General features: G+C 41.9%; 1 protein-coding gene across 1 annotated transcript in view; it reads left to right on the forward strand.

Moving 5' to 3' along the window:
• Positions 1-27,798, forward strand: part of DNAH6 (dynein axonemal heavy chain 6) — a 416,108-nt gene that overhangs the window by 87,185 nt on the left and 301,125 nt on the right. The window contains exons 15-20 of the mRNA XM_073597481.1: positions 777-1,028; positions 2,384-2,512; positions 7,684-7,797; positions 7,876-8,019; positions 16,446-16,658; positions 25,741-25,833. Coding sequence (XP_073453582.1) covers positions 777-1,028; positions 2,384-2,512; positions 7,684-7,797; positions 7,876-8,019; positions 16,446-16,658; positions 25,741-25,833 — 945 coding nt within the window. The remainder of the gene's footprint in view (positions 1-776; positions 1,029-2,383; positions 2,513-7,683; positions 7,798-7,875; positions 8,020-16,445; positions 16,659-25,740; positions 25,834-27,798) is intronic.

Raw genomic sequence — 27,798 nt, forward strand, 5'->3', positions numbered from 1 at the left:
AGTCGTTAAAACATTAGAAAGAATCAGAATGAAGTAAAGAAGATTGTTTGCACCAAACTGATTTCTGTTACATGCCTATAAAAAAAATCAACATGAGGGGGGTGGGTGCTTTGGGTGCTTTTTCAGCGTGGAGGTTCCCCTGAAAATCCATACCAGACTGAAGGGCCTAGTATGCTCTTGAAGGGGGAACCCATCCCATTTTTTTTAATTTGCCGTGGAGTTCCCCTTCAAGATCCTCAGAGCACAAGTCACATGCCAAAGTCGGGTCAGTTAAGATGGTGATCCGACTTTGATCTGACTTCAGTGATAATTAGTGGGCTGAAGTAGGATCAAAGTCGGACTAAAATAGTACAGGGAGCATTTTCAAAGTCGGACCGACTTGGGTCGGACCAGTTAAGGCTACCATAGGGAAACACATATTCATTAAAGAAAAAAAAAGTCTTTAAAACTTTAGAAAGAATCAGAATGAAGTAGAGAAGATTGTTTGCACCAAACTGATTTCTGTTACATGCCTATAAAAAAATTAAAAGGAAAAGAATATATCAATCAGAAGACATAGGATGACAAATATCTCTTCTGATGAAAAACTGGCATTGACAGCAAGGGTACATACAAAGACAGGAAGAATGTAGTTTTATAGTTATATCACCTGTCCATTCACTTTAGAGAAAAAAAGAACATAAAAAGAAATGTAGAATGTATACACTTATCTCACTAGCAGTGCCATGGTTGCGTTTCAAATAAAAACCCATGACTAATAGATATTCCTCTTATAGGTCGATGTTCTTGAAGAAGAGTCAAATGTTGTCTCGCAGATGTATCAGCTCATTGAAAGCTATCACATTCCTACACCTCCAGAAGATTTTGCAGTGTTTGCTACACTGAAACCTTCAGTTATGGCCATTCGAAATGCCATTGACAAGTCTGTAGGTGAGAGAGATGGCAGCATTGAGAAATTCTGCCGTTCTTTAGATAAAGACATTGCAGAACTAAACAAAGAAGTAAAGGATGTCAAGCAGCAGTCACAGGTAAGAGTCACTGATTTTTTATTAAGTAAGCTGAGATATTTCATTTTTGCATTCATCCCATATGTATGTTTTTTTTTCCCTCTAACTACATGAAGAATAATTCACTTGTATTGTCAGAAAAAACAACATTAATCAGCTGTATTATTTCAAGATAAATTTTAAGCTAAACTTCGGGCACAGTGAAAAAAAATAATAAAGAAATAAACTTCCTCCTCCAACACCTTAGGAAAAATAGAAAGAAATGTTAATGTATACCTGGATACCTTCTTTATAGAGATATTTTTTCATTTCTGCCCTCAGCAGCTGTTGTAAGGGGCTGAAATAGAATCCAACATGTCTTCCTATGCAAGTAGGTGCGCCCTACCAAACTTCTGCTGCTGCAGTGGTGGTAGCAGAGTTCTACACTTCCATGTCATCACCCACAGTTCTGTCCCACCTGCCATGCTGCTTGTTCCCGCTGGCCTCTCTGCTCTTCTGTCATCTGTTACTCTGCTACCTTGTTGGGAGCTGTAAGCATCCTATGTTGCTAAGAACAGGACACTGAATATTATGGCAGGGCAAAGAGGCTGGAGGAGAAAGTAGCAAAGTGGCAGGCGGAGGCAGAATTGTGGATGGTGACAGGGGAGCATTGCACTTCCCTGTTATAACTGCAGCTGTATGATAGCCCCTACAGGTAGGGGCAGAGTTATGAAATATAGAGTGGTGCTGGGCAAAGCTGCGTACACCCTGCTGGAACCTACACCTTCAATTTGCCTATTACAGGTAGTGCTGATGTGATGATATCAACACTGCCTAATTTGAATCTCAAGGGGGTGGTGAGGTAAATAGTCACCTTGCTGATAGCAAGCAAATAGCAGTTAATTACCATCACAGAAAATAGGAGTCTCTTCAAGTAAAAAAAGGCCACCTATTTAGAAAAGTCATAAAGCACAGGAACACATTAAGATAAAAACAGCTGTGATCTAATTAATTATCAAAGATTTGTTGTGCCTAGAATTCAGCTTTAAATGAGCAATATATTATATGAAATGAATAAAAATACTTTTTTAAAAGTAAACAAACAAACAAAAAAAAACATTAGACTCATTTTGGCCAATTATCGAATATTTTTTATCTGACATGCTGCAGTAAAGGTTTAAAGATAGGATTAAATTGTGTTCTGACTTTTTTGTCTGTAGAGCCTAGACTTCTAAGGAAAGTAACTAAAGTTGATTCAGTGAATGAAAAAAGTATCACTGTTACATGCATACTAATTTTCAGTTATACATCAAGAAAAAAATCTGAAAAACACAGTAATAATGGGATCCCTGTGATTGAAGTCAAAGGATCTTAAATGTGTGTGTACTATTTTACAGGACCCACAGATATTGGATATTACTGCTGATCAAACAAAAATTAAACAAATACTCGCAGACTTGCAGATCATTTTGGATGAATTACAGAAACGTGCATTTCAGTACAAAACATATCAAAAGAACTTTAAGGTAAGGTTAATGCTATTGGTTTTCCATGCATATTTATAATACACTTTATTACATTTTTGCAAATATGAGATATTTGTATTAATACTTACCATATTAGCTTTGGTTCCCTTTACTCTAATTTTGATGCATATGGCATGCATCAGAGTTTTCTGCCATAATTGCAAATTTTGGATTGCTCTGATGGTGTTTCAGGATTTATTGCATTCATTTCTTTCCTTATTTCTTTTTTGTATTTGCACTGGTTTCTGATAGGACCCATGTCATTAAATGGGATAACTCAGGACCACTTGATGTTGTATCTGAGCTTAAACCTTAATTTTTAATGAAAGCTGCTAAACTAATTACATGAATAAAATGAAGACATATCTTCAAATTAATAAACACATTATCTTTCTTTTGCACATCCCTGTTGGCCCATCACCTTGATGGGTGGCATTATTGTCCAATACAACAGTGTGGTTGGTAGTGGAGGTGGACCTTCATCAGGAATGTTGGAGTATACATGTTAGATCTGTCTGGGCTTTTTGGCTCCTACCAGCTCACAAACACATTTAAAGTTATTGTCACTTTAACATATTTGCATTTTATTAATATGATGAGTTAATCAACTTTGAGATACAGGCAGGTTTACTTTAGGCATTTGATGAGAACTACCTGTATTTTCTTGCTAACGTTAGCTATAATCTTCCATGTATCATACTCATAGAGAACATAACATATAGTTACATATAGTTACATAGTAGGTGAGGTTGAAAAAAGACACAAGTCCATCAAGTCCAACCTATGTGTGTGATTATGTGTCAGTATTACATTACATATCCCTGTATATTGCATTCATTCAGGTGATTATCTAATAGTTTCTTTAAGCTATCAATGCTCCACGCTGAGACCACCGCCTGTGGAAGGGAATTCCACATCCTTGCCGCTCTTACAGTAAAGAACCCTCTACGTAGTTTAAGGTTAAACCTCTTTTCTTCTAATTGTAATGAGTGGCCACAAGTCTTATTAAACTCTCTTCTGCGAAAAAGTTTTATCCCTATTGTGGGGTCACCAGTACAGTATTTGTAAATTGAAATCATATCCCCTCTCAAGCGTCTCTTCTCCAGAGAGAATAAGTTCAGTGCTCGCAACCTTTCCTCATAACTAAGATCCTCCAGACCCTTTATTAGCTTTGTTGCCCTTCTTTGTACTCGCTCCATTTCCAGTACGTCCCTCCTGAGGACTGGTGCCCAGAACTGGACAGCATACTCCAGGTGCGGGCGGACCAGAGTCTTGTAGAGCGGGAGAATTATCGTTTTATCTCTGCAGTTGATCCCCCTTTTAATGCATGCCAATATTCTGTTTGCTTTATTAGCAGCAGCTTGGCATTGCATGCCATTGCTGAGCCTATCATCCACTAGGACCCCCAGGTCCTTTTCCATTCTAGATTCCCCCAGAGGTTCTCCCCCCAGTGTATAGATTGCATTCATATTTTTGCCAAACAAATGCATTATTTTACATTTTTCTACATTGAACCTCATTTGCCATGTAGTCGCCCACCCCATTAATTTGTTCAGGTCTTTTTGCAAGATTTCCACATCCTGCGGAGAAGTTATTGCCCTGCTTAGCTTAGTATCGTCTGCAAATACCGAGATTGAACTGTTTATCCCATCCTCCAGGTCGTTTATGAACAAATTAAATAGGATTGGTCCCAGCACAGAACCCTGGGGAACCCCACTACCCACCCCTGACCATTCTGAGTACTCCCCATTTATCACCACCCTCTGAACACGCCCTTGTAGCCAGTTTTCAATCCATGTACTCACCCTATGGTCCATGCCAACGGACCTTATTTTGTACAGTAAACGTTTATGGGGAACTGTGTCAAACAGTTCTCACTGGACTTAAAGCAGAGTTCCACCCAAATTTTGAACAATATCTGTATGTATTCTCTTCCTTGCCTAGATGCTGACATGCCGTTTAAAAAAATTTAAATCGCCGTAATTACCTTTTATTTTTCTATTCTTCTTTGCACTTCCTGGTTCTCCTCCCGTGGGAGTAGGCGTGTTTCTAGCCTCTCCCAGACTCCTGGGAGCTAGTCTCAGGCTTCCCAGGATGCCACTGAGCATGTGCAGGAACGAGCGGTGAATGCTGGGAGCACAGCATTCACCACATCCAGGAAATAAATGCTTGTGGGCTTCAAATGCCCACAATGAAGATGGAAACCGCCTGCAGTGAATAATATAAGTTACTCTTTCCGACGAAATCTGACACAGGCGGACATATTACACACAATATGTGAGTATGTAATGTTGAGAAGAAAAGTTTGTGAATGAACTAAAAAAAAAAAAACGATAGATAGGTGGACCCCCGCTTTAAATATCTCCACTTCATTTTTATTAATCTGCTTATCTTCATATCTGCTTTGCTATGAAAGGTTTCTTTTGCCGGTGTTCTGCCGAATAAGTTCCGCTCGGCGGATAAGGACCCCCCTCTACTGAGCAGGCGCTGCGCCTGCGCAGTAGGAACCGGCGGAAATAGCCGAAGGGGAATAGGTCCAAATCAGCTGTACACGGCGCCTGTAAGAGGGCCCCTCGCGGGCTTGCTCCGCTCGCCACGCTTCGGGCATGGCCTCGCTGCGCTCGGCTCTTTTAGATTCCCCCTCTAGGTCCACTTGGATGGTAGGGAAGGAACCTGGACCCAGAGCGCAGGCGCCGTGTACAGCTGATTGTGGATTTTGAGCTTCGGCTATCTCCGGCGGCTGTTAGTAGTTCGTACTGCGCAGGCGCTGCGCCTGCGCAGTACAGGGGGGGGAACTTATCCGCCGAGGGAACTTATTCGGCAAGACACCGGTATTGCAATTAGGCTATTCCTAAACTAGGATTTCCCTCTGCCAATTGAGGGAACTTGAAGATTTGAAGTGCAGAAGACAAGCAGCATCAAAAAGGTCAAATCGATATGAAATGAGATGCAAATGAATATCTTCTGTTATCAGTTGATAGCAATGAACTTATTATAAAAGATAACTTGCACCTAATTGCCTCCTTCACTCACCTATTTGGTATCATCTGTACAGAGCAAAAGGCAAAGGGGATAAGCCATTACTTTGACTCTTTTGGGTTTGTGGGTTCATTTGAATTTGAACTATTGCGATTTGTGTTTTTTTCATAAAACCAGTTAATATTTAGCCTGGTAAATGTGTTGAATGTAGCTGTAACACAATAATTTCCCTTTGGGATTATTAAAGTATTCTGAATTTAAAAATATGATAAAATTAGGAAAGTGTTCCCTTGCTTGCTATACATGTAAATATTAAATATTTATGTGCAGTATTTGATATTTATTTGACTAATAAAATGAAATGCTTTTTGAAACTGTAATTTTTGCTGTGTGACAAATAAATAAATTATATACAAAATCAGCACCAAAACTGCTGATTTTCCATTTTTTTGGTAACAGCAGTTCTGCAGCACTGCAATGTTGCACTTGTAACAAATTTGTGCCGTTGTAACAAATTTGAATTAAATATATATGATAAGATCTCATGCATTCACCATACGCACACCCTTTTATTAGATAAAAATGCTTTAAAGTGGATGTAAATCCTCACATACACCCAGTGAAGTGAGCAGCTGATGCACAGGGATGAAACAAATCTCCCTACATATGTTTAAATGTATATCTGCTGTCGTCAGCTTGCTATATTCTTTAGAATTCTTACATTGGGTTAAAATTTTTACTTCCTCATTCAGCAGTAGGAGTGGATTCTTGGCTTACACTGGGAGACAGCTGATTGGAGGAAACACACCCTCACTCCACATAGGCAGAAGAATGAAGATACTTTCAGAGCTGTGCTGTCACAAGACAAGCTCTCTGCTAATCTATTTATAGCAACCTCCCACGACACAAATTTCCAGCTGCTTTTATCTCCGGTTTCAGAGAACTTGTCAGTAGTTATCATGCTGATAACAGAGGAACAAAACAGCAGAAAGATACAGGACTTAGTGCTTTGGAGAGAGATAAGTAAACACTACAGTTATATGTGCCTAGGTAAAATTTCATGAATTGGGTTTACATCCACTTTTATAGGCTTTCTGCAATTGCAAAATGACAGGTAAAAGATAAGTGAACCTTTCTGATAAAAAAATTACTTCTCTCAGCTGTCCATCATAAGCTAGCCTCATAAACATATAACCACTTTCCTGTTTTCCACCACTCACTTCCTACTCAATCCCCTACTCCTATTCGTTCTTATCTTTTTCTTTCTTTATGGAGTTGTTCCTCTCTTTTTTTCCTATTGTCTATACTTCAGGCTTACTTAATATGATTGTAAAGTCTTGTTTTTATTTAGTTAAAAGTAACAAACGTGTCATACATACCTGCTCTGTGCAGTGGATTTGCACAGAGTGGCCCCCGATCCTCCTCTTCTCGTGTCCCTCTTCGGTGCTCCTGACCCTTCCCTCCTGTTGAGTGCCTCCACAGCAAGCAGCTTGTATGGGGCACCCAAGCCAAGTCCCAGCTCCCTGTGTCCATTCAGACATGGTGTCATGGCCTAATCCAACCCCCATTCTCTCCTCATTGGCTGATTGACTTTGATTGACAGCAGCGGGAGCCAATGGCACCGCGCTGCTATCTCAGCCAATGAGTAGGGAAGTCCCGGGTAGCCAAGACACTCCTACAACATTGCTATATCTAGAGGGACCTCAGGTAAGTACTAGGGGGCTGAGAGGGGCTGCTGCACACAGAAGGCTTTTTATCTTCATGCATAGAATGCATGAAAATAAAAAAAACTTCTGCCTTTACAATCACTTTAAGCTCTTGTGCTATTATCTGTTTACGATGCCATGTTATAGCGCTACAGTTGCCTTTAGTTCGCTGATACGGTACCTTTGTGTACCTGTTTCTATATTGTTCACCTTGTATTGTAAAACTCTTATAAATCAATAAACATATTGAAATGAAAACATGTAACCTTCTTAAATTTATACATGTTATCAACATCACTGTTACTTGAGTAAATTATTAAGTGGTACAGTTCTGGTCTTGGTCCCTTTTGTTATTAGCCACCATTGCAGTAACATGCTTGCTATGGTTGTATTTAGGAGCTCACTAATATGTATTATATGGTGGGGACAACTGAGTATTTATTGACTGAAATTCCTGGCTGAATTTATATGCATTGGCATCTACAGGTTGAAGTGACCAGGTTTGATGCATTAGAAGAAGTGAGTGCAGAAGTAAAACTGAAGCAGCTGCTGTGGGATTCATTGACTGAGTGGGATACTCTAGAGACTGAGTGGATGCAGGTAAAGTAACTGATATACTGTACAGAAAAATAAAACAATGAATAATATTTAACTCAATTTCATTTCATTGCATTTTAGTCTAAGTTTGAAACACTGGACCCTGAGCAACTGAATTCCTTAGTGCTTAAATTTGCTAAATTTGTAAATCAGCTGGAAAAAGGATTACCTCCGAATAATGTAGTCCCGCGACTGAAAGAGAAGGTGGAGAATATGAAAGAAAAGGTAAGATACTTCCTTTACCATAGCATATCTAATCGAAAACGATTACTCAATAAAGCAAATAGTATAGTATAACATCTTCTGTGATAGAATGGAGGGTGGCGTTCTGTGTAAGAACAGAGTTAATCCTAGTTTTTTTTAAAATACTAACTTTATTATTAATAATGTCATAAAGTGGCTGTACATTCAATAAGGGAAGTATACACAACAACCAAGAGCACATACATTGTACATAAGGTAGAAAAAATTAAAACAGTCACATAATATTCAGCACATATGGAGTTTTTTTTTTGTCTTTTTTTTGAAAAAACAAAAAGAAAACACATAAACAAAACAACCAGAACTTGTTGATGGACATTTTATACAGGATAACATGTTTTTTCTACTTTCGGATATAAGAAAGAGTTAGTCCTAGTTTGAGTTTATATAGTTACATAGTTACATAGTAGGTGAGGTTGAAAAAAGACACAAGTCCATCAAGTCCAACCTATGTGTGTGATTATAGGTCAGTATTACATTGTATATCCCTGTATGTTGCGGCCGTTCAGGTGCTTATCTAATAGTTTTTTGAAACTATCGATGCCCCCCGCTGAAACCACCGCCTGTGGAAGGGAATTCCACATCCTTGCCGCTCTTACAGTAAAGAACCCTCTACGCAGTTTAAGGTTGAAACTCTTTTCTTCTAATTTTAGTGAGTGGCCACGTGTTTTATTAACCCCTTCCCGACCGCTGCGCAAAAATATACATTGGCAGAATGGCACGAGTGGGCAAAAGGACGTACAAGTACGCCCCCTTTAAGATGCAGCATTGTGGGCACACGCGCCCGCCGCATGCTTCGTGACCGTGTTCGCAGGTCCCGTGGAATCTATTTCCTCTGGGTGCCCGCGATCATGTCACGGAAGAACGGGGAGATTCCTTTGTAAACAAGGCATTTCCCCATTCTGCCTAGTTATATGACAGAGATCACTGCTTCCTGTCATCGGGAGCAGTGATCGCTGTCATGTGAGTAGTGGTCCACCCCCCCCCACAGTTAGAATCACTCCCTAGGACACACTTAACCCCTTGATCACCCCCTAGTGGTTAACCCCTTCCCTGCCAGTGTCATTTACACAGTAATCAATGCTTTTTTTTATAGCACTGATCACTGTATAAATGACAATGGTCTCAAAATAGTGTCAAAAGTGTCCGATGTGTCCGCCATAATGTCACAGTCCCGATAAAAATCACAGATCGCCGCCATTACTACTAAAAAAAAAAATAATAATAAAAATGCCATAAAACTATCCCTTACTTTGTAGACATATACATATCAGCCTAAACCGAGGAAAAAAATTGTTTTTTTATATATTTTTGGAGAACATTTATTATAGCAAAAAGTAAAAAATATTGTGTTTTTTCAAAATTGTCGCTCTTCTTTTGTTTATAGTGCAAAAAATAAAAACCGCAGAGATGATCAAATACCACCAAAAGAAAGCTCTATTTGTGGGTAAAAAAAAACGTCAATTTAGTTTGGGTGCAACGTCGCACGACCACGCAATTGTCAGTTAAAGGGATGCAGCGCCGAATCGTCAAAAGTGCTCTGGTCAGGAAGGGGGCTTGTGTGGTTACACGTGGTCTGCGGTTGTGAGGCCAGTTGGATGTACTGTCAAATTCTCTGAAACGCCTTTGGAGACGGCTTATGGTAGAGAAATGAACATTCAATTCAAGGGCAACAGCTCTGGCGGTCATTCCTGCAGTCAGCATGCCAATTGCACGCTCCCTCAAAAACTTGTGACATCTGTGGCATTGTGCTGTGTGATAAAACTGCACATTTCAGAGTGGCCTTATATTGTGGCCAGCCTAAGGCACACCTATGCAATAATCATGCTGTCTAATCAGCATCTGGATATGCCACATCTATGAGGTGGATATATTATCTTAGCAAAGGAGAAGTGCTCACTAACACAGATTTAGTCAGGTTTGTGAACAATATTTGAGAGAAATAGGCCTTTTGTGTACATAGAAAAAGTCGTAGATCTTTCAGTTCAGCTCATGATAAATCGGGGCAAACACAAAAGTGTTGCGTTTATAATTTTGCTCAGTGTAGATTGGTTTGGTAAGAACGATTCTTCATGAATCCATGCTAATTACTGCTATTGATACCATTTCCATTACTAAAATCTTGTATATAGTCCCTTATCATCCCCTCCAAGAGCTTGCATACTATTGATGTTAGGCTAACTGGTCTGTAAATGTAGATGTATTTTGGCCTTTTTTAAAATATTGGTGCTACATTGGCTTTTCTCCAATCAGCTGGTACCATTCCAGTCAGTAGACTGTCATTAAAAATTAGGAACAATGGTATGGCAATTACTTGACTCAGTTCTCTAAGTACCCTCGGGTGCAAGCCATCTGGTCCCGGTGATTTATTAATGTTAAGTGATTTATTAATGTTAAGTTTCCCAAGTCTATTTCTAATTCTGTCCTCTGTTAGCCATGTGGGTGCTTCCTGTGATGTGTCATGAGGACAAACACTGCAGTTTTGTTTACTGAAGCCCTCCGATTCCCTCGTGAAGCCTGAGAAGAAGAATCATTTCAATACCTTTGCCATCTCCCCATTTGTAACCAGATGTCCTTCCTCATTCTTTATGGGGCCAATATGGTCTTTCCACCCTTTTTTACTGTTTACATACTTAAAGAATTTCTTGGGATTTTTTTGCTCTCCTCACTATGTGTCTTTGATGTTCTGTCTTAGCCGCCCTAAGTGCACCCTTACATATCTTGCATTTTTTGTAAAGTCTGAATGCTGATGATGATCCCTCAGCCTTGAATTTTTTGAAGGCCTTCTCCTTTGCTTTTATATGCATTTTTACATTGGACTTAAGCCATCCAGGACTTTTGTTCGCTCTTTTAAATTTATTTCCCAATGGGATGCACTGGCTAATGCCCTTATTTAATATGCTCTTAAAGCAAACCCATCTCTTCTCCGTGTTCTTTGTTTCTAAGATTTTTTCCCAATTTATATCTTCTAGCAAGGTTCGTAGTTTAGGGAAGTTGGCTCTTTTGAAATTCAGTGTCTTTGTGTTCTCCTTGTGTTTCCTATTTGTGTGATTAATACAGAAGCCAATAAACCTGTGATCGATGTTTCCTAAATTGCCCCGTATTTCCACATCTATGATCAGGTATGTATTGTTGGTAATCAGTAGATCTAGTAATGCCTTGTTTCTAGTTGGTGCATCTACCATCTGACCCATCAAATTGTCCTGCAAGACTTTTAGGAACTGTCGAGCCTTGGACGAATGCGTGGTTCCCTCCGCCCAGTCTATGTCTGGATAATTAAAATCCCCCATTATGATAACACTTCCCATCCTTGCCGCTAATCCAAATTGTAATAGGAGGTTAGTCTCAACCTCCTTCCTCAGGTTAGGGGGCCTATAGCATACTCCCAAAATTATTTTCCCCTTAGTTCATCCCTTTGGAACTCTACCCATAAGGATTCCACCTCCTCCCTAGCTCCCTTATTGATGTCATCTCTCACATTCACTTGTACATTATTCTTGATATATAGGCATAACCCTCCCCCTTTTTCACCCTCTCTATCAATATGATAAAGGGAATACCCTTGAATGGTTGCAAGCCAATCATGAGAGCTGTTGAACCAGGTCTCTGAAATTCCCACAAAATCTAAATCCTCCTCGTTCAACAGTATCTCTAGTTCACCCATCTTGTCCTCCAGGCTCCTGGCTTTGGTGAACATGCCACGTAGTTTAGACCAGTCGCATACTGTCCTCTTATTGGGTGTTCCAAGATTACAAATAGGACTTGTTACTATACTTACCTTGGGTTTATGTGCTTTAGTCAACCTACCACTAATGCCCCCAATACGACCCTCTGGAATATGTTCATTGCTGACTATCTCTACCTCTGGACCCTCCCCCCCGTTGCCTAGTTTAAAAACCCCTCTAACTTTTCAGCCATCTTCACTCCCAGCAGATCTGCACCCTCCTCAATTAGGTGCAGTCCGTCCCTTCTATAGAACTGGTGACCGACTGAGAAGTCCCTCCCAAATCCCTCCTTACTACACCAGCTCCTCAGCCACTTGTTTACTTCCCTAATCTCCCTCTGCCTTTCTGGTGTGGCTCGTGGTACCGGTAGTATTCCTGAGAATACTACCTTGGAGGTCCTTTTCCTCAATTTAGCTCCTAAGTCCCTAAAATCGTTCTTTAGGACACTCCATCGGCCTCTGACTTTGTCATTGGTGCCAACGTGCACCATGACAGCTGGGTCTTCCCCAGCCCCTCCCAGTAACCAGTCCACCATGATGTGCCGAACCTGAGCGCCCTGTAAACAGCATACAGTTTGGCGCTTCAGGTCTTTGTCACAGATTGCCATTTCTGTCCTTCTAAGAATTGAGTCCCCTACCACCAGAATCTGTCTATCCTTTCCCTTCGCTTCCCCCCCACTCTCATTGGAGGAGTTCTTCCCCTGGCAGCTAGGAGAGTCCCTCAGCTCCAGCAGTGCTGGTCCCTGACTGGTTTCGCCAATGTCACTCAATGGAGTGTACTTATTGGGATGCTCCAGCCCAGGATTGGCCTCCCTGGCACTTCCCCCTCTATCCTTCCTGACTGTCACCCAATTACTCGTTTCTAGTGCCTGCACCTCTTTGTCTCCACCCCCCTCTCTGCTTGCCCCTGCCGGCACCTGCTGGGTACGTTCCCGACTCTCCTTTAGTATAGACCTATGAACTCCAGTAGCAACACTTTCCTGTGGGAGAAAGGAAAATAAAACGAACATCTCTTTACCCAGCAGGAGGGATGAACATGGGTTTGGCCCAAATTTGGGTTTGACCAAACCCAAGTTGAGACTAAACCCACGCTCATCTATACCCTGCAGTTGTGGGTATTTCTCTTCTTACCTGGTAGTAAACAGGGCTGTGGGTTAATAAAAACTGCTGCAGGGGTTAGCATTAAAACAAACCTGTTACTGCGCCCTGCTTGGAAAAAGCACAGGTTCATTTTAGGCAACGATCCACACCTCGAATGCTTATGTGTAATATAAGTTGTGCATTGCACTGGGTCAAAGATTTAAAGGTTAGGTTCACCTTTCACATTAAATGGCCCATGCAGACAAGTGGCCCCAGTATTCTAAAATATACTGTGCTATTTTTAAAAATATTATTTGATACAAATGCCATACGTTTAAGTATTTTCTGTCACCCATGAAGCCTTGCTCAAAAACTCCTAATGTTTACATTCCTATGTCCTGGCTTATTTCCAGGACATGGCAAGGCACTGGGAACTCGCACCCAGCACTCTCCTCCAGTACTCTCTCGTCCCCTGTACCAGCAACGCTCATTTCAGCTGGTACTGGTTAGGCGTAATTCATAAAATATTCAAAATTTTCTCTATAACATAGCAAATCTCCACTTTTAGAGTTAATTTCCTCTTTAATCCAGAACTAGACCCATCAATTTTAACTGCTTCTCAAAAACCGTGAAATGCCAAAAGAAAATATACACCACTCCAAACTCCTAAAACATCCTCTTAGGAAGTTTACAACCAGCTATACTGTACAAAATAAACTTACCATTAGAATGTCCATGGGGTTAGGCCTCATTCTTTTTTGTTTTTTATAACAAACAGGTTTATGCTTACGTGCTTTGTGCAATGGAATTACACAGAGCTGCCCCAGACATCCTCTTCTCGGTTCCCCCACTTGTGCTCCTGGCTCTTCCTCTTCTTTGTGTGCCTCCATAGCAAGCTTCTTGCTATGAGGGCACACCTGCAGACGTGCTCCCAAGTCATTCTGCCTGAGTCCATATAGACACAGACAGCGTGGCTTGGTGCTGCTCCTTGCTCCCACATTACAGGATTTGACTGACAATAGCAGGAGCCAATGGCAATGGCTCCTGCAGCCTGAGCAAAGCCTGTGAGAGCGGGGAGAACTGCTACAGACGGGCACATCGCTGGAGTGAGGACTCGGGGGGGTGAGCAGGAGTTGAGGGGGCATAATGCTACCTGCATTAGGGTCAAAAATGGTCTTTCGAAACCCCTTACCCTTTTTTCCCCATAACTGGGAAATTTAAGGCATGGTGTGGATGATACACAGATGCTTCTGCTCTTTACAAGACTGTCTAACCATCAAATGGCTGGATCATAACTGATCACATGTGCAACACCATGACAACTGCAAACTGCAGATCAAACCGAGGCTAAGGTGGCAGTTTCCTAGGCTGTAAAACATAGGAGGGTGTAGTTCTGCTTTGAGATCATGTAAAAGGCATGTAGTAAAGCTTGTTATTAATGTACCTTACCACATGTGTGCCATTAGGTTTATTAGACTTTGCTGAAAGGATATGCACTAGCCATTCATGTATACATGTAGAGAGATGTTGCCATTCCAAGCCTGTATAAAAATCGTTCGCCTCTGGATCTCTGGGTGCTAACTAAATGGAGCCCAACCTTGCTCCACAAACTCAGGAAGAAAGGGAAATTACACACCATTTATGTCAATCACATCTAAAGCCGCGTACACACTGGCGGACTTTTCGACTGGACTGGTCCGACGGACTTTCGGACGGACTTTCAACTGACTTTTGACGGACTTCCGACTGACTTTTTAACGAACGGACTTGCCTACACACGATCACACCAAAGTCTGACGGATTCATACGTGATGATGTACACCGGACTAAAATAAGGAAGATGATAGCCAGTAGCCAATAGCTGCCCTAGCGTCGTTTTTTGTCCGTCGGTCCAGCGGAGTTACGACGTAAAGATTTGAAGCATGTTCCAAATCTAAAGTCTGTCAGATTTTCGACTGGAAAAGTCCGCTGAAGGTCCGATGAAGCCCACACATGATCGGATTGTCCGCCAGACTCGGCCCGTCGGACCAGTCCGATAGAAAAGTCCGACCGTGTGTACGCTGCATAACTTTATAAAAGCCAGACAAAGCACACTGCAGCCCCACCCAGGCCAGTACCTCTCTAGTGTTGTACCCAATACAGGATTGATCAGATATGGTTGTGATCAAGTCCGTACTGGGTGAAATGTTAGATGGGGAGGCCCAAGGAAGGGCTGCAGTGTGTTTTTTTTTTCTGGCTTTAATAAAGCTGAATGTGATTTGATATCATTGGTGTGCAACTTCCTGCTTTCTTGATGAGAAGTAAAGTGATGTACGCTCAAAGAGAAATTAGAACATAAACTGCCGATTCGAATATGTACTGTGCCTTGAAAAAGTATTCATACCCCTTGAAATTTTCCACATTTTGTTATGTTACAACCAAAAACGTAAATGTATTTTATTGTGATTTTATGTTATAGACCAACATAAAGTGGCACATAATTGCTATTATAATTACAATGTCGGTAGGGTGGGGGATGGGGTGGTGTCAGTAGGTTTTTTTTATATATTTTTTTTACAATTTTATTTTTTATAGTTTTTTAAATTTTTTTTACAATTTAATTTTTTAATATTTATTGCATGTTTTTTTTATCATCCCTGTTGGTGCGCTTTGGTGAGATTTCATGGGTCTAAACAGACCTCTAACATCTCCCCTTTGAGACAGAGAAAGGGACTTGATCACACAGATTCCCCGGTCTCTTTTTCAGCAGCCTCAGCATTGAAGACTGAGGAGGACACGGAGGACAGTGGGCATGATCGATGCAGGAGGGACAGTTGCAAGCACCGATCTCCCTGAAGAGCTTTTCAGCTGACAGCCGCGGGAGGGAGAGGAAGAGAAGCGGCTGTCAGCTGCTTCACTGAAGGCTATACAGGGAGATCAGTGCTAGCAGCTGTCCTCCCACCGTGCCAACCATCCCCAACTGTGAACCAGGGGACCATCCATGTGTGCAGTGTGGGTCACAGTGCCCCCCCCCCCCCCAGGGGCCCGTGTGCAGTGCACACCCTGCACACATGGATGATATTCCACTGAATACAAGGCACATTTCTTCCATTTAGGTCAAAAGTATTTTTTTATAAAAACATGTTGGGAGATATTGGAAAATTCCAATACACGGCAAGGCAATGCTAAATACGAGCAATATAACATTTCGTATAATATTGTAGTCTGATTAAAAAAATCCCCCCTCTGTTGCTCTAAAATGGCCCTGAAGAAAAATAAAATCTGCCCCTGACCACATCTCAATTGTGCATCTGTCTCATGTTATTGAAAATCTGTCTCATCGCCAGTGGTAATTTCGTTGCAGACTTGCGCAAAACTGTCTCAGTTACCCGCCCAAGTATACAGGAGCAGGGGTCACATACACACATCCATCCCTATTTGTATCTAAGTTTGTCTTTAGTTTGCTTAATACATTTTCCTTATAGCATGGTAGCATGCTCATTATAATAATGCAACAAAAGATTTGGGGCAGTTAAATTATAAATGTAACTATTGCAGTTAATGCAGTTTAATAAAAAAAATACATGAATGACTTTGTATTCTACAGGTACCAGTGATAACTGACCTACGAAATCCATGTTTGAAACCACGGCATTGGGCAGCTCTAGAGCAGGAGATTGATGCTACACTGATAGACCCTGAGAACCCACTGTCTTTAGAAAGACTTATTGAGATAGGTGCATTTGAGTGTTCCCAGACAATTCAGGACATATCAGGACAGGCTTCTGGAGAAGCATCACTGGAGACTATAATTAAAAAGGTACACTTTACTTTTATATTATGTTAATGTTGGAATTATGTTTTCTGGTTTAAATTTTTGATCTATTAAAAATAGTTTTTAATATAGTTCTGTAAAAATTGTTTTCTATTAGCCCATGCTTGGTTACTACCTTTATTAGGTCCAGTGATTGTGTGTAAAGGCCTTGTCATACTGATGAATTGGCTGCAGGTGACACCTTGCCAGCAGCAGGATCACTAGAATGCAACAGCTACTATGTGGCTAATTTACTAAAGTATTCAGGAAAATACACTTAAAGCGGAGTTCCACCCAAAAGTGGAACTTCCGCTCATCTGATTCCTCCCCCCCCCCCCCCCCCGGTGCCACAATTGGCACCTTTCAGGGGGGAGGGGGGTGCAGATACCTGTCTAATACAGGTATTTGCACCCACTTCCTGGAATAGACTCCCGCGGGAGTCACACCCCTTCCCGCACCCCCCCAGCTGTCTCCTGGGAAACACACAGGTCCCAGGAGATAGCGGGGACCACTTAGGATGCACAGCGCGACTCGCGCATGCGCAGTAGGGAACCGGGAAGTGAAGCCGCAACGCTTCACTTCCTGAATCCCTCACAGAGAGTGGCGGTGGCAACAGCCGAGCGATTCATCGGCTTCGGCTGCCGACATCGCTGGACTCCAGGACAGGTAAGTGTCCATTTATTAAAAGTCAGTAGCTATAGTATTTGTAGCTGCTGGCTTTTAATATTTTTTTCTTTTAGGTGGACTCCCTCTTTAAAAAAATTGTGATGATTCTTAACTCCTTTAGTAAATCAGCCTCTTTTTCTCTTATGCCCCGTATACACGATCGGACTTTCCGCCAACAAAACCGTGGATTTTTGTTCAAATGATGTTGGCTCAAACTTGTCTTGCATACACACGGTCACACAAATGTTGGCCAACAGTTACAAATGTGGGCATGTGGTGACGTACAAGACGTGCGACGAGCCAAGAAAAGGGAAGTTCAATAGCCAGTACGGCTCCTTCTGCTTGATTCCGAGCATGCGTGAACTTTTGTGCGTTGGACTTGTGTACACACGATCGGAAATTCCGACAAAATTTGAGAACCTGTTAGCCAACATTTGTTGCCGGAAAGTCCGCCAACAAATGTTCGATGGAGCATACACACGGTCGGACTTTCAGCCAACAAGCTCACATCCAACATTTGTTGTCAGAAAATCCGATCGTGTATACGGGGCATTATTGTGGGCCAAAGTGCCACAGAAATTTAAAAGTTATTAAGGGAACAGTGACATAGCTACACATCACTGGTTTTGGGAGCAAGGGAGTGACACAGTATTAGAAGGTGAGTTGAATTTAAGTGATTGTGTCACTTGTTGCTAATGATAGAATTTCTAGTATGACAACTTGTAGGTAGATGCAGTCTGCTTTCTCCACTGCGGGTGGCGCTCAACCACAGCGGCATTGCAAGGGGAGAGGAAGTCAAGAGGAACTTAGCTCCAATATGGTTTCCTGGGTTGCAGGGGGCATCTATCCAATTGGATGCTGGTGCGCCATGTGACTCTGGCAGCCATCTTAGGGTCAGGCAGAGTCTATTTAAGATCCTAGCAAGGAAAGTTCATAGTGTCAGGGAGAGGTTCCGGAGGAGTAGGGAAAGTAGGGACTCGCCATCCTATCTGGAAACCTCCCCACTTGGGTACGGACTGGCCAGGCTGCATTCCACCCCTCAAGACAGATGCTGTCAGTAGAAGTAGGCTGTCCGTCAGCACACCTGAGGCCTACTTCTACTAACACATTGCTGTTTTATGCTGTAAGTTTTTATGATTGAGTTGCCTTTTTGCTGGGCCTGTTCTGTATTGCCGAACTTAAGTTACAATATACTTCTGTTTCTCTGCACTGGGACTCTGAGTGTTTTCTGCCGTCGCACCAGGCTGCACCCACCCACACTTGGTGGCTGTCGGCAGGATATGTCCCTTCTTTTAGCGGTTGTGGAAGGATGGAAGGATGCCATCATGCCATTGTTAGAATTGACCTAGGCCCTGGTGCCTAAGTTTACCGGGTCCAATATTCCCCTGGCTGAGTGGGAGGAGAAACTGGAGATCGCTGCGAAACTGTATCAGGTTATTGCCCGGCTAATTGCGGAGCTATCTATCAACTCCCTGGAGGATGACGCCTGCCGAGTGGTGAAGAGTGGAAAGCGCACCAGGCCAGCCTGGAACAGATTGTAGCATGCCTGGAGGCCCTGTTTGGAGAGAATATGACAGTTCCAGAGTTAAGGCAGAGGTTCTTTGTCCGAAGGCACCAGGAGGGTGAAAACCTCACCCACTTTACTGTAGCCCTCCAGAATCTTTGGAAATGCTTGTAGAAGAGGTATGTGCGTGGCTGTGCCAATATATGTGGCTGCACAGAGGCCATCGACCACCCGATTCATACAGGGGACGCCCTACCTATCCGGGAGCAGTACCGCCATATTCCAGCAGCCCTGTGCCTGCCAGGACGTCAAGGACTTGCTCCACAACATGCTTCAGAGTGGGGTACTTCAGGAAAGCCATAGTCCATGGGCTGCCCCCATGGTCCTGGTGCAAAATAAGGATGGACGTCTGTGATTCTGTGTGGACTATCGCAGACTAAATACCTGTACCCACTGGGATGTCTACCCATTACCCCAGTAGTAGTCGCTCATGGCACTAGGCCAATCCAAGTATTTCTCAATCCTGGCAAGCGACTACTGGCAAGTACCAGTGAGAGGCCAAGATAGTGGAAAAACTGCCTTTATCACACCCCTGGGACTGTTCGAGCTTGATCGCATGCCCATTGGGTTGAGTAATGCAGTATGTTCCAGCGCTTGATGGAGAGATGTCTGGGAGGTTTCAACTCCGACACTGTGTTAGTCTGCTTGGACGATATCATCATTTTCTCTAAAACCTGCGAGGACCGTGTCAAAACAATGGACCGGGTGTTGGTGAAGAACACCAAAAGCAAAAGAGGCAGTAAAATTGGCTCCTAAGTGGGAGCACACCCCCTATTGGGTTGAGAAGCAGCCCTTTCCTCCAACTCAAGTATGAAATTATCTCGGAGGGTCTCAACCCCATCAAGAGATGACTCCACTGCAACCTGTTAAAACCCTGTGTGCTAAGTAACAAGAAAAAATACCCCCTGAATGGGATTTTGACAGACCACCCACTCTATGATAAAAAATATCTTTTAATGATATAAAGTAAAAAGACGTGTACCGTCTACACATTACATAGATACATCAAACAAAACAGAAAATGCACAATAACAGATTATCATATGTATTCTCCAAGGGGTGGTGTACCCTGATACCTGACGCATTTCCAGTATTCAGATACCTTCATCAGGGGCTGAGAGTTGGGTATATTTACATATGTTTTAATTCAAATGGAATGATTCCATGTATAAGGAGTGCCGGAGGTGATTCAATCAAGCAAAGTATTCAAAGGGCGCCAGGCCATGATGATGGAAGAATTTAGAGTGCACAACAATTCCAGCATCAGTAAATATGAATCCGGGGTGCAGGAGATGGACTGTCGTTCGAGCCTAAAGTATGGGCTAGATAACGGGTGGACAAATATTCAAGCATCCCTGGACAGACATGTCCTGTAGGTGTCTGGGTCCAGTGTATGGCGTGCCTCCTGCGTGTAAGTGCAGGAGGCACGCCTGCGTGTAAGTGTAAGGGCTCAGATACAGCAGCCAATCAGAGCCAGTGATGAGGGAGAGGGGGGACAGGACTGAGCCCTGCTCTGTGTGCCTTATGGACACATAGAGCACGTCTCAGGAGCGAGCATGCAAGAGTTTCCCCATAGCAAGCAGCTTGCGTGGGCGGGAGAACTCGTGGGGGGGGAACCCATAGCACTGGTGGGGGACCCAAGAAGAGGAGGATCTGGGCTGCTCTGTGCAAAACCATTATACAGAGCAGGTAAGTATAACATGTTTGTTATTTTAAAACAAAAAAAAGTTACCTTTAATATTACTTTAAGACCCTGGCTTCCTGGCTTGTCGCTTATGTTGTGTGTGGCTAGAGTAGGGACAGGTTACCCTTGGCAGTGAAAGTGCTTATCGTCAGGTAGAGGTTCCGAAGGAGTAGGGAAAGCACAGGGACATGCCATCCTATCTAGAAGCCTCCCCACTTGGGTTCAGACTGGCCAGACCGCATTCCGCTCCTCGAGACAGTCGCTGTCGGCACTCCTAAGGCCTACTTCTACTGGCAAATGGTTGTTATATGCTGTGAGTTCTTCTGGTCAGGTTTCATTTTTGCCAGGCCTGTTCTGTATTGCCAAAATTCAGTTACAATAGATTTCTGTTTCTCTGCACTGGGAGTGTTTTCTGGCGCCACACCATGCTGCACCCACCCACAAACTACTCAGAGAATCAAATTGGTTTAAGCTGCTTAAAAGAGAAGTACAGCCAAAGCTTTTTTGGCTATACTTCTGTGGGTCACAGGAGTGCAGTTAGTTCTGCACTCCTAGGATCCGTTTTCAGCTGGCAGTGGGCTAAAGTCTGTATAGTGATCAAGGTAAGAATAAAGATAAGAATGACAGCAAATAGTTACTACATGTAAACTTGTACAAATAGGGAAGGAGACTATTATATTATTAGTTAACTCATTTGATGTTTTTTTGTCAGAAAGCACATTCATTCACTGTCAAAGATATGTGCAGTTAGTATTATGGTCCCATAATACTAGTGGCTGATCTGAATACATGCTGCACCTATCTGAATAGAAACAAGGTCTTCTGGAGGCTTTCTAATCTAATTTGTGCTGCAAGTACAACATCATTTTCTTAGTAGCCCCAGGGGAGAAAAAGTTCAATCTAAAAAGAGTGAAAGATATTTTGAATGCTAATTTCAGCTGCAGTACACTGTAATTTTCAGAAAACCTCAGATACAGAAGCATATTAGTTATTGCAATTCATAAGTGCATGGAAAGCATCTACTTTGTTATTTTCCATGATGAAAAAGGGAAGTGTCAGGATATACATAGTGTCATAGATGAGAAACTGCTGTCATGTGAAGAATCAAACATGAAGGAGACCTCTACTCAGAGATTAGCCACTTGTGTGCAGCAGTAATGTACAGAGTTCCTCCACAAGATGTTTTTTCCAAGTAACTACACACCTGTACTGATGTATGTGTTGCATTCGAAGGGGCATGCAGAGCCATTTTGCACTCCACCAGTCCAGCGTACCTCCATTACCTCACTCCCAGTAACGGAATGAAACCCCGCCTGACACATAGCCTGAATCTCATACGTGTCCTATGTTAACTCTGTCCTTCCCTGTACCTAGTGATCAGGCCTTATATTCCTGTAATGCAAGTCTGCTCCTGGTGATCAGAGGAGACAGACAGCTAGGGAGGGAGTCAGAACACCGACGCCTTGCTACTGAGGGGCCTGTCACCTAACCAGGTACCATGCCAAACAGCGGGTTGCTGTAGCTGTTTTTCATTTCAGTTACCCATGGCAACTACCTCCTCTTCTAAGCCTTGCAAGTTACCCATTCATAGTGGTTTTACACATACCCCATAGTGCTTTAACAGACCCTGGTTCTTTAGGAATACGCCCCTAACATGACCTAATATACACACCTTGAATGACTTTGGACCAAGCTCAAAGCAGTTGAAACTATTTTTACTGAGAATTCAGCAGAACATGTATAACATGGATAAATGCCCTGTTCCTAAATATCTCTAGTTTGCTGCCCCAGCGTACTTGCAAAGGTTAAAACCTTTTAGGAAAGAACTTGAGTAGAGATGACCAAAATCATGGGTGTACCAAAGAGTCGGCATTCCTGAGGTCCACACAGGTCCCAGCAAGCTTTTGCAAGGTTCCCTTCCACCTGCCTGCTCTCTAGCCCCCTTGGGACATGAACCTCTGAACCTCTTCCCTTTTTTATCCCACGGGAAAGTGGCTGGGGCCCAGAAAAAGCCAGCGGACATGATCAGGGATGGCAGCATGAAACATTAACCCCTTCCCCCTGACCTGAGCAGCCAGGTAGCTAAACTAAAACTTGCAATACAGTAGGCAACCTGCCTACATGTTAATCAGAAACAGCCTGATTACCACATTATGGCTGGAATCACGTAGATCATTTCTAATATGGCTTACTGCAGGCATCACATTGTTGCTACTAGTTACATTCTTAGTCTACTGTCTAAGCGCAACTGTTGGAAATTGGAGTTATTTTGGTTGGTGGTTGATAGGTAATTATGTAGGAAATGAGCCTTGCAACTAAACCAGTCTAAGTTTGGGATGGGGAAGTTGGGTAGGAATGAGCAGAGTTCCTGTTTCACTACTGAAAGCTAATTTTAGTGCATTAAAGTCGTGTGAGGGTGTGGATAGACCAAGGAGAAATGACTGTAGTGTGATTCAATGGACTTACTGGATAGGAAGTCTTCTGTCACTAGTACAGTATCACTACCTCTACCAACAGCTACACGTTTTTCTTAATTGCCTTTCAAAATTTACTGCAAATGTTTTGGGAATGTCATAGATCATTGTAATCCCTTTAATAATAGTAAAATAAATGGTCACACAACATTAGCTTATTACATTATATTGCACCTGCTGGGAATATCAAATTTTGCCAGCTATCATTTAGCTCTCATGCACACTGGACGTTTTGATACGCTCATTTAGCAAATATGCTAGTTTTTTTTATTTCCCTTTTGGCAGTGTTCTCTTATTCCTACAGTGAATATTTTTAACTAGGTAATAATTCTATAACATAGCCCAAAAGTAAGAGGATTTTTTTTAATTTCAGGACTGGGGATGCAGCCATGCAAATTATTATTTATGCTCCAAAAGCCAAATGTACATCCAGAACTATTGGTGTATAGTGCAAACATAGCCTAATATTATAGTACCATTTATTCCAAACTGAATACAGCGGTTTCCAGCTTTGTGGCCATTGTAAGAGCCATGTATGGAAACCTTACCTTATACGGAGCGGGGCTTGGAAGCCAACCAGACAAAATACCCATACAAATTATGGTTTTGTATTTTTTTTTTGATATGCCATGGAATGAGACATTGGGATTTATTTACTAAAACTGGAAAATGCAAAATTAGGCCCAGTTCTGCATAGAAACCAATCAGCTTCTTGGTTTTATTGCCAAAGCTTAATTGAACAAGCTGAGGTTAGAAGCTGATCGGCTACCATGTACAGCTGCACCAGATTCTGAGTGCACCAGCTTTAGTAAATCTACACCACTGGAAAAACTTTTTGTTTTAAAAATTATTTACTGTGTGATGCACTGATTTGGTTGGGCATTTTTAAATTATTTTAGTCCCTTCCCACTAAAACCTTGGGCGTTTTTAAATTATTTTAGTCCCTCCCACTAAAACCTGTTATACTGTCTCACCAGTCTGCTCTTTCTCCTTTCAGTGTCCAGTAACATGATTGTGGTAGTACAAAAACCTGTAAGTGTTACTTAAAGCGGGGTTCCACCCAAATTTTGAACAATATCTGTATGTATTCTCTTCCTTGCCTAGATGCTGACATGCTGTTTAAAAAAATTTAAATCGCTGTAATTACCTTTTATTTTTCTATTCTTCTTTGCACTTCCTGGTTCTCCTCCCATGGGAGTAGGCGTGTTTCTAGCCTCTCCCAGACTCCTGGGAGCTAATCTCAGGCTTCCCAGGATGCCACTGAGCATGCGTGGGAACGAGCGGTGAATGCTGGGAGCACAGCATTCACCACATCCAGGAAATAAATGCTTATGGGCTTCAAATGCCCACAATGAAGATGGAAACCGCCTGCAGTGAATAATATAAGTTATTCTTTCCGACGAAATCTGACACAGGCGGACATATTACACACAATATGTGAGTATGTAATGCTGAGAAGAAAAGTTTGTGAATGAACTAAAAAAAAAAAAAAACGATAGATAGGTGGACCCCCGCTTTAACTGCAATAGAAAATTGGCTAACAGGGCTGTGTAAATCTCAGGACTGGATGGAGAGAAATAAATATCCTCTGGCATTTATTCAGCCCCATATATGTATTTTAACCACTTGCCGTCCGGGGCAATTATGGCATTTTTCATATACATGTTAAAATCAACATTATTTTTCTATAAAATTACTTAGAACCAACACACATTATATATTTTTGAAACCAGAAGCTCCAGAGAATAAAATGGTGGCTGTTGCAATTTGTTATGTCACACAATATCGAAATCGCCACCTGGATCACTTTTACATGAAAACACATCGCTGGCTTTCAAAACAGTACCAGGATCTTTTTTTTTTTTTTGTCTCTCTCACTTAATTTTCATGTCTTTCCTTCTTCCTCCTTTCTAGTTTTCGTCCTTGAAATTGGGCTCCTGATAACCTTGAAATACCAGACACAGCAGGGTTGTTGTTCAAATGCATACAGGAATGATTAGGCTTATAACCAATGTGCCAAATGGAGAACATGCTTATATAACTCCCTGACTGTTTTGCATTCTGTTTCCCTCTCTGGTATATACTATAACCTGAAGAATATTTGTAGCCCATAAAACCTTTTGTATGGTGTCCATGATGTTCTAATTGTAACACTTAATCTGTTATTGATTTCGATAAAAAAAATTTATGGAAAAAAAAAAAAGAAAAAAAAAAACGCAGAAAGGCTTCAAAGAAAAGCACAAGCGACAAGAGATGAGAACAATTGATCAGCATGACACGTTTGCAGCAAAGACTAATAAACTGAGATCTAATTAAAAAAAAAAAAAAAAAACAGTACCAGGATCATGGCTGCGGCTGCAGCCATGATCCTGGTATAACCACTTTCTCTCCAGGACACATAAATACATATGCTGAATGGCAAGTGGTTAATTGCGTAATCAGGTGTTTGTTTGGGCTTCAGCTTTAAAGAAAAAGTACAACAATTATTTAAAAATAAATGTACCTTTAACCTAGACATGTGCATTTTAACATAATGTATCCCAATAAATGTTTTTATTAATGTAAATTATTTTTTTTGCGTTTTTGTTTAAAAACAATATAGCTATTTTTTCCTAGACGTAAATACAATCATTAGTGTTTACAAAGACTTTTTTAAAGAATTGTGTTCTGTTTTAAGAAAAAATAATTATTTCTGTGCAGGTAGAGGATTCCTGGAAAACCACTGAATTTACTGCTGTTCCACATCGGGACTCCAAAGACGTGTTCATCCTTGGTGGAACAGATGATATTCAGGTGAGAAGCAACTCTATTATGAAGTGAATCACATTGGTTAATGTTATTGTCAGTAATAGTAGACAGTCATCGAGAAAAGACAGCTGAGAACTCCATAGTCGTCAAGTATTTTATTTTGCCATACCAGTGAGTATACAGACAGTGGCAGGCGCGTTTCGACGATAAGCCTTGTTCACAGCACACATGTGAATAATAAAATGAACATTATATATATATATATATATATATATATATATATATATATATATATACAAAAACATCAAGAATGGTTTCAGCCCCTCCTTCAATTACTAACACATTTGATTGACCAATCAGTGATTAATCACAAAATGTCAGCAGGTGTAATGCTGTAATGTGTAAAGGAGGGTAGGAAGTAATACCTAATACAACACCTGGGGAAATAAAACAGAATAACCCCATGTTGATATATATGTAATAGCAAAGAGAAATACATCCATAGAAAAGTATTTTAAAAATATATGCATAGTAATATACAAATACACATACATCAAAAAAATAAAGGGGGAGACTATTTGAGAAACAGATCTACATTGTAACGGTGATTCATTTCCTTGGGAATTCTCATTTGGAGATTGAATATCCACCAAATCTCACGTAAAAAAAGTTGGCGGTGTGTATCCCCACTGTGAGAAAACGCTTTAACTCTTTCCAAACCTATAAATGAAAAAGATGACATATTCCCACCATGTTCAAAAAGTTTGGATACGTTAGATAAGTTTTTGTCACTGTTATAAGATGCCCCATGGAAATATTCACTAACTCTTGCTCCTAATGGTCTAAAAGTACAGCCTACATTATATTTATTGCATTTGCTGCACTCCACAGCATAGACCACGTTGTCTGTGCCACAATAATCAGGGATAGAAAAAATTCTTGTCCAGTGGCACACGAAACAACTGTCCTATGCTGTCTTGAGTGTCTACTGCAAAAGCGAGATGTGTTGTTACGTATGATCCCACAGTGCTAAGCCAGGTTTTATTGTGTCTGCCAGACTCAAAGAGACGGGGAGACAGAATATTACAGTAGGTGACCGCGATATTGTGTCAATCTCGCTGCTGTTATCGGCGAAATTGACACCTGTGAGCCCCGTCGCGGAAGCCAGTGCCGAGCTGGCTCGCTCATCGGGAAAGGAAAAATGTGTTTTTTCCTTTCTCGATGAGCGACAAGCATTGCTGATAGGTGTTTTGTATGAATCATGAGGAGGAACTCCATGCCAAATTTTAAATAAAAAAACGGCATGGGTTCCCCTCCAGGAGCATACCAGGCCCTTAGGTCTGGTATGGATTTTAAGGGGAACCCCCTACGCCAAAAAAAGTTCAATTAAATTAAAAATATTATACAAAAACATTTACCTATTTACCTATATCCATAGATAATAATTTGGCACCAATCATTATGACAGGCTGTAGATTTTCAAGTCATCGTGCCAAAACATTAGGTACAGTACCTGCCCGCGAGAATGTGTTTCCAGTGCGATCCCATCGCGCTGATTCTCAGCGACAGGGTACTGTACATCTCACGCTTGCTGCAATAGGAAAAACACATTTTCCTATTGCAGCCAGCGCGAGAAGGAATTGCCCTCCAAGGGCATACCAAGCCCTTAGGTCTGGTATGGATTTTAAGGGGGAACATCCTACGCTGAAAAAACGGCGTAGGGGTCCCCCCAAAATCCATACCAGACCCTTATCCGAGCACGCAGCCCGGCCGGTCAGGAAAGGGGGTGGGGACGAGCGAGCGCCCCCCCTCCTGAACTGTACCAGGCCGCATGCCCTCAACATGGGGGGTGGGTGCTTTGGGGAAGGGGGCGCCCTGTGGCCCCCCACCCCAAAGCACCTTGTCCTCCTGTTGATGAGGACAAGGGCCTCTTCCCGACAACTCTGGCTGTTGGTTGTCAAGGTCTGTGGGCGGGGGGGCTTATCAGAATCCGGGAGCCCCCTTTAATAT

The sequence above is a fragment of the Aquarana catesbeiana genome, linkage group LG01 (genome assembly GCF_042186555.1).
Source record: "Aquarana catesbeiana isolate 2022-GZ linkage group LG01, ASM4218655v1, whole genome shotgun sequence".
Taxonomy (NCBI): Eukaryota; Metazoa; Chordata; class Amphibia; order Anura; family Ranidae; genus Aquarana; species Aquarana catesbeiana.